The sequence below is a fragment of the Triticum urartu genome, chromosome 2 (genome assembly GCF_003073215.2).
Source record: "Triticum urartu cultivar G1812 chromosome 2, Tu2.1, whole genome shotgun sequence".
NCBI classification, from domain to species: domain Eukaryota; kingdom Viridiplantae; phylum Streptophyta; class Magnoliopsida; order Poales; family Poaceae; genus Triticum; species Triticum urartu.
This window is the reverse complement of record NC_053023.1, coordinates 78,981,393-78,991,264: the sequence shown is the minus strand read 5'-3', so window position 1 is coordinate 78,991,264 and position 9,872 is coordinate 78,981,393. Positions and strand designations below refer to the sequence as shown.

Here is a 9,872-nt window from a genome sequence, read left to right as displayed (position 1 = left end):
GTCACGAAGCTTGGCCGCCCGCATGGCGCACCTGTGCTACATGTCGTGAACCTCCGGAAGATCCTGGAACCGGCAACTCATCTGCCGCCCCTCAGATACTGGATCTGAAATCCCTCCAAACGTGATCACCTCCTCCCGAGAGGGCCCACAGACAAAAGGCCTCCTGCCTTGCCCGTGTGCCCCGCCGATGTCCGCCTGGAACCAACGCCCTGGGGCTCAGGCGCGCCGGGGGAGAGGAGTATGTGGGCCTCCTGCCCGAACTCCCTGCCCGTCCCGACCCTCTGGCTGGGAGGCATCACAGGAGCCACGGGCTGCGCGGCCACAAAGGCCACCGAAGGAGAGGAGGGAGCCGCGGCCACCTGCCCATAGCCCCCTCCCCAAGGCTCAACCACCGCCGTCGGAGAGGCCACGGTCAGAGTAGGAGAAGGAGGGGCCACCTGCCCAGACTCCTCCCCCCTCCATCGGCCGAGGCCACCAGAGAGAAAGCCACCTCCGTTTCCTCGAGCATCGGACCCTCAGCAGCGTCAGAAACCAGCGGAGGGAGCGTATGCTCCAGCACATCATCGGCCTCCACCCGGTCACTCCAAAGTCTGGGAGGGGCAGAAGCTGGCTCAAACGACCCAAATCTCAACGTGTTCATCGGCACTAAAGGGGAAGGTGCTGTCCCGTCCCCGGTTGGCTGAGCGACGGGCCCCGAACCGTTGGACATCTCACGTCCAACATCAGCCCCGGGCGCCTCCTTGGCCACAGAACTATCATCTCCCTCGTGCATGTCTGTATCAGTTCCATTGATGGCGTCAGCGAAAAGCTCGGTATCCTCAAACTCAACCTCAAGTGGGAACATTTCGCCCTGATATGTCCACGTAACCACATCAGGCACAAACTCAATATCTCGAACACTCACCAACAGACGAGCCACCTCGTGAGCTCGGGTAAAGGCCATATCCACTTGCTCAGTCTTCCCTACCAAAATGCCCAGGCTAGCAGCGACCTTAGCATCCTGCATCGGCTTCGAGGGAGCCCTAGAAAAACGTAACCACACCCGAGTAAGAGGCTTGCCCTTTGGCTCAACCTTCTTCCACTCGTGGAACTCCAGAATACACTCTATGCCAGGCACTCGGCACAACCCAAAACTCAAAAGTCTCTGCAAATCCTGAACAGAAGGGAAGTCAACCTTATACATGTTGCCCTCAAGACTGACAAGCTCCCACTGGTAGTCACCTGGAACTAACTCCATAGGCCTTTGCACAATCTGAGACTCAGAGACATCACATTTGGTAATTTTCACAATTCCAGTAGTCATGCTCGGGGTCTCCTCTGGGATCTCTCGCGCACTAGGGGACTCAAAGAACATCAGCTCAGCACAATATACACCATATATAGTAATAGTGGGCATCCGATCACGCAAAAATCGGACACTCCCCCGTATCATGTGCCGGCTTGCTGCAGGTATCACAAAGCTCAGTCACGCATTCCGCAATAAAGCGGCCCTTCTCACCACAACGATAGCATAGCATCTTCTCCTTCTTGCGTGCCCACTTGGACGCTTTATCAGAATTTGCCTTGTCTGCATTCTCAACCGACCCCGACGCTGTGGCAATATCCGTTGCCAGCTCTGTGACCACCTCCATAGCGTGATGTGATAGTTCCAGCATCTGACCAGGATTGGCCGCCTCCGCGGAGTTCGTCTGCTCAACAACGATAGGCGAAGGAGGATGATGTTGCCGGTACCGGCCACCTCGGCCACCTCGACCACGATGACCACGGTAGCCACCATGTTGTCGGTGGTTAGGGCCTGATACCCCCTCAACAAAGCCACCCGGGGGACCGTAAAAAGGTTTGTCAGCTGTGCCATCGCTTTGCCAAGCATAACCACGTCCACCACCTGTCGACGACGAACCTCGATGTTAACCTTCACCATAAACCTTATGACCGTCGTCCCCCCACTGACCCCGGGGTGTGCCTTCTAGCTCCTCCAAGCAAACTCGCAAGGAGAAAAACAATCATCATTTGTGCCAATTCTGCCTACGATTGATGAAAACAGGCTGCACCAAATGACACAAGAGCTGCTGGCTACTTGGATGAGGATGTACGTCATCCAAAGCCAAGAGAGGCCATTCTTGCTTTTCCTGATGGAATGGGTCCAAATGGTCCAGCCTTCAACCAAAATATTCACTGCTCCATGCTTGCCTTCTTAGGAAAGAGCATGTACACTAAGAGTAAAACGTCTCTATCCCCTTGTTTCTGGACCACTAAGCAAGCTACTTATTATTCTCGGATCTTATGTTTCAAGAATCGCATCTTTGAACATAAGTATATCTGGATATTGCTTCAATGTAAGATTTACCTTGCTTCAGCAATGTCCTCAACCAGTTTGATGAACTCATCTGAAAAGGTTTCTGAGGTTCAATCATGGTTGGAACCGAGATTTAATTTTCTAGTTGTATGCAACATTGTATGTTTCAGGAGACAGGATGGACACCAAGACATGGATGTTTAAGTGGATGTCTGAGCATGAAAAGATCACATGTACTGCTGATGGGATGCTGGAGAGGCTGAATTTTTCCCACTTTGAAATTGATGAAGAAAGAGAGAACAAAATGCACTTCTGGGATGTGTGAAATGCGCAACTCCATCTTCTGATGGATCCGAAAGTTGGAGATGCTGTCTCAACTAACCAGGATCTGAAGGATTTTAATTTCGAAAATCAGACTCTCTTCTAGATCATATGCAATGCTCTCGTGCCTATTCAGAGGCCGCCAACGAATGAATGTGTGCTCAGGAACACACAGTATGATATTCCCTCAGAGAAACAATTGACATCGAAGATTTATTTCTTCGCAATCTTGTCACTATGGCGGAATATCCTAGGTGCCCTAACATATATGCACCCATGATTCAAATTCTTATTGACATGGCACAAGACAAGAGGTATTTCGGTCATTGTGCTCGGAAACCTTTCATACCACCTATCTGCCATACTCTTCGAGTTATCAAGGACAATGAGGGAAATCGGTTGTTGAGCCTGAGAAGAATATAGCTCTAGAATCCAAGAATATTAAGAAGACAACGATTGAGATACCCTGAGAAGAAAATCCCTCACTATATGAGATTTGTCTTCACACTCAACAAATTCTCGACAAGCATGTCAGGCTGAACCATAAGGAGAAAGAATATCTTGCGGCTGAATTAAATCATGTCACATAGACTGCTGGCTAGGCAATGCTGGTAATGAAGGAAGAGAAGCACCGCTCATGGCCACTTCTTCGGAAATGGTATACCAAGGATCCACTCAAAGCTAAAGGCATTCACAAGAAGTATGACTACATCGATGCTTTTGACTCGCAAGCGCAGGGACACCCCAGTTCTTCCAGGTCTACATCGACAGATTTAATCTTTGTTGAGCCAGATGACATTCTTGATGTTGATTCTGAGGTGAATTCTCTTGAGTTCAAGAAAGGTGAAGAAAATGCCGCCGAAGATCAACCTATAGGTCCATCTACTCACACCGCTCCCAAAGATCGAGGTGGAGGAGTAGCTGGTGCTGTCGATTAATCTCCGCGAGCTACTTCATCTGGGAAGGTTGGATCTTCTTCGTCAAGCAGCTCCAGTTCTTCATCTTCTTCGGGCGTGTAGTTTATCCTCATGTTTCTTCTCGTTCTCTTTGCTACTTGTTGACAAAAAGTGGGAGATGATATCGAGAGAGTTAGATGTGGGAACATTTGCCAGGGTTGGGTATTTTCTATTTGGTTCTTCTACGAGTTTACAAACGGTTTTGTATATGAATTTTTATCATGTTGTAAAACTCTTAAGTATGTGTCATGATACTCTGAGGTTGTAACGTTAATACATCTATTTCTGCAGGTGAAATTTGTATCAGAGATCACTCTGGAGCTTGTATGAATCTCTGTGATATAACTGTTTTGAATTCCTGTCACACTACCTCTCAAAAAAATTCTTTTGTTGGAAACATTATTATCAAAGTACACTATGGATGCATTGAAATATTCTTACTTGATATTTCTCTCTCAATGAAATCCATTATTCTCGAAGATATGAAATATTTCTCTGAGGTTTTATTCTAATATATGCAGGTTATCGCACAACAAATCTTTCAAAGGCTGCATACATTTAGGCCGGGGGGTATTTTATCTTTGAGATTATTGATTGTTTTTACTTTCTGCATGTTACTGGTTAAAAACTTATCTACTCATAGATGATTATCTGTTTTGTCAACAATCACCCAAAAGGGGGGGTTGTTGGTGCAATTCTTTCCCCTTGTGTTTTGGAGATTGTTGTCAGAAATAATGAGGGTGTTTGCTAGTGCACACAGAGAGAGAAATAGTCCATGGAGTGTCGAGAAGATTGCTATAAACTTCAGAAAAATTCTTCCGCGAAGAAGAGAAGATTAATAGATTTTGAGGAGTTCAATATCGAGAAGATTGCATGTCAGAGATGGCCCCTAAAAAGATTGTTGACATCAAGCAATTGGTACGTAAGGTGTTTGAGAAGAAATGAGTGCAGTAGAGAAGAATGAAGACAAAGTGAAGACGTAGCATTTGTTTCGTCATTTCATTTTCTTCCTTGAGTCATATGACTACCGTACTATTATGAGGGGTATAAGTATTTCGAGACTTTTGTCTGTTGTGATGCTTAACTGTAACCTATCCTATAAGAGTTGAGATATCTTGCTTCAAAACATTTACTCGCCAGCTAGAAACGATGTTCTTCTGAGCCGCGAGAGAAATGCTTCAGCAGAGGAGTCAGCTTTACTTGTTCCTCGAGTAAAGTTACCGGGTGTGTTTGAAATCCGATCGATGAAAATGTGTCGGTTGGCCATTGGCTGAACCGCGTGTCCTTATTGGTCATTTCCCCTTTGGGATTGCCATGGCTATAAATTGTCACCCCACACCAATGTTGTTCGTTGGTTGGTCCACTTGAGATTTTGAGAAAATTGATTGAGCACCCTCTGTGAGAGATTTGAGTTAAATCCACCGAGAGAAAACCAAGAACCGACACTTAGAGAGTGGTTGAGCATCATAGTAGATCTGAGTTGAGAATTCTTATACATATTACTCTTGATAGCTGCAACTCTCTAGACGGTTAGGCATCTACTCGCGTAGCGAAGAGTAATTGTCATCATCGAGTCAAAGTCTTCAGCAACCAAGAGTCATTGTGGTTGGTGAAGCAAGTCTGTTGATGGTTTGGAGATCGCCAAGAAGAATCTACCACGAGTAAAATTAACTGAAGTTTGATCAACTTTGCATTGAGGAGAATAGGGCGGTGAGAGGTTAGCTCTTGTGTTCATTCACAAGTCCCTCCAACTAGACGTAATTCTTTTGCAGAAGAGTGAACTACTACCAAATCATCTGTCGCCATCAAGCACCATTGGTTACTTCTCTGTTCGCATTCATCTTGTGCAATTCTTTCTCAACGAAGTAGTGTTTGCCGTGTTGTTCTTCAGTTTAATTTCGCCTCATTATCCTTGGAGCAAATTTATCTGGTCTATGACCATGTTATGTGGCATACGTGTGTTCTTTGTTGTCAAGGTTGTTTGTCTGTATATTCATCTGCTCATCTAGAGCTACTTAGTTATCCAACTTAGCCTGTTACTCTGTATGTTTATTTTGTGTTGTGTGTGCAATATCATATATGCTGACTATTTTGTTTTCATTCCTTGTCACCGTTATTATTCTCAAAGTTTTGTGCTACTCTACCCATAGGATTATCATCTCTTTTATTAAAAAAGTTTACCTTATGGTGTGATATTCTTCAGTAGTTTTTTGTGAGATTCAATAGTTTTTGTTCCTGCTTAGATTTATTTTCTGTTGTGCTGAACTGAGAGATTTTAAGTTTTGAAAAAATAATTAAATTTCTCATTAACCCCGACCCCTCCTCGACATACTCTTGATATAATAAATATGGTCAAACTTTATGAAATTTGACTTTGAACAAAACTTATATGCGAAGTAAAATGACTGGAGGGAGTTACATGCGTGGTGAGTTGCTAGTCCCCTCGAAGCAGGTCCACGTGGTGGCTACTCGAGTTGCTTGTGGCCTTATCGGCTGAAACATTCGTTATGCCCATGTTATATTTAGTGTATTATACTCCCTCCGTTCCTTTATATTTCTTTTTCTAAAGATCTCAACAAGTAACTACATACAGAGCAAAATAAGTGAATCTATATACATTCGTATGTGGTAGTTTATTTAAAATCTTTAAAAAATAAATATTTAGAAACGGAGGGAGTATATAACATACATATATATATTTCCTCTGTTAAGAAATACAATACTGTATAAGAGCGTTTAGACAATTATTTTAGTGGTCCAAACGCTCTTATATTTTTTTTAAATTCTGGCCAGAAATGTGCATCTTTTAAATTCCGCCCTGAAATTTGTCGTAGTTTCGATATGGTGGCCGTTTGGCGTTTGCTGTGTGGCGACATGGTCCACGATTGTGGCTGCCGTTGTTGTTGGGCTGCGCGGGCGTGGTGCAGATGGCGCGTCCCTGTCCTTGGGGTCCAGCCGGTTAATTAACCAGTGATCCTTTCGTTTTTATAAGTACATCAAAAGAGTGATTAGTTCGTTTGGGTCACCACAAACACGTGGGTAAATGACTTTGTGAGTAGTACCACGTAGTACTATGTTATTCCCCGGAGTCGTTCATCCACCTTTGTTTGAAAAGCAACCCACCAGGCCCTGACCGCATCTACCCGTTCACTCCCAGGTTGTTTCCCTGACCATTCCATTCCCAAGAAACGTTCGTGCGTGCGTGCGTGTGCGTTGGAGACGAGGCACGCCACGGGGACGTGCAACAAACTACCAGAACAAAAGGCTACAATGAAAGGCAAGCCCAAGAGCAAGGACGAACGTGCCCCCGCCACCTACCCGCTTAGTTTCATCACAGCACGTCAACGTAGCCACAAATTCCTTGCAACTTCCGTTTGAGCCCGACAAGTTGCTTCGGCACGACACGGGCAACGACATGAGTTCATATTGTATCTCACAGGGTATATTCCACTGCGTATTAACTTAACTGGCTCAAATGGCACGATTTTACATGTATTATGACAAGAAACATGAGGAACAAAACTAATTACCCCAGCTGCCAACGAGGGAGGAGCGGGCCGACGACATGACCACAAATTAACCGACTCCCCTACTGCTCCTCGATACCTCTAGGGAGCTACGAGTCGGACGATGTGACGGTGGAGGAGGAGCCGGCGGTCATCGGGGTCATGTCCATCGGGTAGCTCCCGAGCACCCGCAGGAACGACGTGAACTCCTGGACCTCGGCCAGCGCGTTCTGCGCCCGCGGCTCCGCCAGGGACGCCTGGAAGTCGACGTAGAACATGTACTCGAAATGCTTCGCCGTGCCGCGGTTGGCGTCGTCCACCAGGCGGATGGGGCGGTGGCGGTGCGGCCGGCTCTCGATCTTGGTCAGCGTGATGTCGCGGAAGGCGAAGGCGGAGAGCACCTTGAAGAGCACGGAGGTGCCCTCCTTGTCGTGCGCGAACACGATGCTGGTCTTGAACGGCCGGTCCGTGCGCGGCACGATGGGCTCCCTGGCCAGCATCACGAACCGGGTCACGTTGCCGCAGTCGTCCTGGATGCCGTCGGCGAGGATCTCCATGCCGTACAGCTCGGCGGCGCGGGACGACGCGATGGCGGCCGTGTCGCGGAGGCCGTTGTTGGCCACGTACTCGGCGGCGCCGGCGGTGTCGTCGAAGGCCTCGCGGACGACGTTGAGGCCCATGCGGGTGATGGTGTGCTCGCACTGCGCCAGCGCCTGCGGGTGGCTGATCACGCGGGTGATGTTCTCCTTGCGAACGCCCGGGAGAGCGAGGAGGCAGTGGTGCACGGGGAGCTGCACCTCGCCCACGATGTGGAGCCGGTGGCGGAGCAGCAGGTCGTAGTTGCGGTGGATGCTGCCGCCGAGCGAGTTCTCCACGGGGAGCACGGCCCGGTCCGCGATCCACAGCTCCACGGCCTGGAACGCCACCTCGAACTGGTCGCAGGGGATGGCGTCGCAGCCCGGGTAGGCCTTGCCGGCCGCCTTCTCGCTGTACGCGCCGGGCACGCCCTGGTACGCCACGCGCAGCTCCGAGCCGTGCATCGGCGCCGGGGACAGGTCGGCGATCCGCAGCGGCGCCGGCAGGTTCTTGGCAACGCCGTTAACACCGCTCACAGGGATCAAGTCAAGCACCGACCCGTTGGGGGCCGGCGCCGGCGCGGCGTGGCCGTTGACGGAGTGGGGGCCGAGCGCGGCAACCTTGCTGGAGAGGACGGCACAGTTGCTGAGCCACTCGGTCCGGCCGCCGACGGCCGCGCCAAGCGAGCACCTGACCACGCGGGCGCCCCTCCCCGGAGCGTGGATTGCGAGCCTGGGATTCTGCCCGGCGGGCGCCTTGATGAAACTCGCGGCGGCCATGACCAGTAACGGCGCCGATTAGCTAGCTGTTGGTCCGTTTCTTGGCTTGGAAATCTGTCGATGCCGATGGCGCCGGGTAACTAAAGGTAAATAAACGAGAAACTAAAACTGGTAGGTAGGTAGTCGAGTAAGCTTCGATGGGGGAAGCTGAGGGTGGAAGGGGAGGGCGGAAGGGGATATATAGGTGGCGATTGGTTGGTTTGTGTTGAGGACCTGAGCTGTGTATCGGGGTTGGTGTGGTGGCCTGGTGGGGACGCGTGGGCTCACGACTCAGGACTGATACCACGGGGCGGTTGGTTGGGTCAGCGTCAAATCAAAATGTGTATCTTTTCGGGTAAAAAAGATCGAAACGTCTTGGCCTGCTTCACCAACCAACTGAGCCTCCCCGAGGGGTAGAAGAAAGAAAACTGAAGGAGAACGTGCGTGCTGTGCATCCCCCCTTCCCCCTTGTGGTCGCGTGCGCCGGCTGCTTGTAGCCGCGCCCGCCTGCCTCCCCTTTTCGCCGTCCTTTCTTTGATCGCCCGGCGAATCACGGCGCCAGGTGCGTGCCAAGTACAGTGAAGACTGCTCCGTGCTGGATCGGATGCTTATCTAGATTGCCTTGTATTTTTCTCTTGGGATGAGGCAGATATTTTTCTTTATTGATTTCGGACGATGAATCCCTCCAACAAAATATGGCGAGGGGTAATAATTCATGCACATTATGTTATCCATATAGATATAGATATAGATACTGATTTACTTTCTGTAAATTAGCGCATGATTTTTTCCCATATAATCTCTATTTCTAATGAAGCAGTTGTTAGCTTGGTATGGTTTATTTTCGTCCGGTTTTACTTCGTCCCACCTTCCACCACCCCCTCCCACTAGTTTTTCTCCCTCCCATTAAAAAACTAAATCCCATTAAGGGGAGATCTTGTTTTGTTCTCCCTTTGGTAGGTGCCGATTCAATTCAATCATGTAAATAATAAGTAATTAAGACTTTGGAAATTGCACCATATGTGTGAGATCACCTTTCTAAAAGACAGACATAAAAATTTTCTTGATAATCTTCCATAATAAAATAAGATATTCCCTCATAACAAATCAGTAATCTCTACTAATAATGGAGCAGTTGGTAGCGTGGTACGGTTTATTTTCGTCCAGTTTTACTTCGTCCCACCTCTCACCACCCTCTCCCTATGGTTTTTCTCCCTCCCATTAAAAAACCAAATCTCATTAAGGGGAGATCTTGTTTCGTTCTTTCTTTGGTAGGTGCCGATCCAATTCAACCATGTAAATGATAAGTAATTAAGAATTCAAAAATTGCACCATATATGTGAGATCACCTTTCTAAAACACAAACATAAAATTTTTCTTGATAATCTTTCATAATAAAATAAGATATCCCTTCATAACAAATCACTAATCTCTACTCCTAATAAAGCAGTTGATAGTC

General features: G+C 48.2%; 1 protein-coding gene across 1 annotated transcript; it reads right to left on the bottom strand.

Annotated features, from left to right (window-relative positions):
- Window positions 1-6,993: 6,993 nt before the first annotated feature.
- LOC125535946 (arogenate dehydratase/prephenate dehydratase 6, chloroplastic-like) lies at window positions 6,994-8,602 on the bottom strand. The gene has a single exon (XM_048699028.1). The coding sequence runs from the start codon at window positions 8,432-8,434 to the stop codon at window positions 7,190-7,192; it is 1,245 nt and encodes a 414-aa protein (XP_048554985.1). The 5' UTR covers window positions 8,435-8,602; the 3' UTR covers window positions 6,994-7,189.
- Window positions 8,603-9,872: the final 1,270 nt, after the last annotated feature.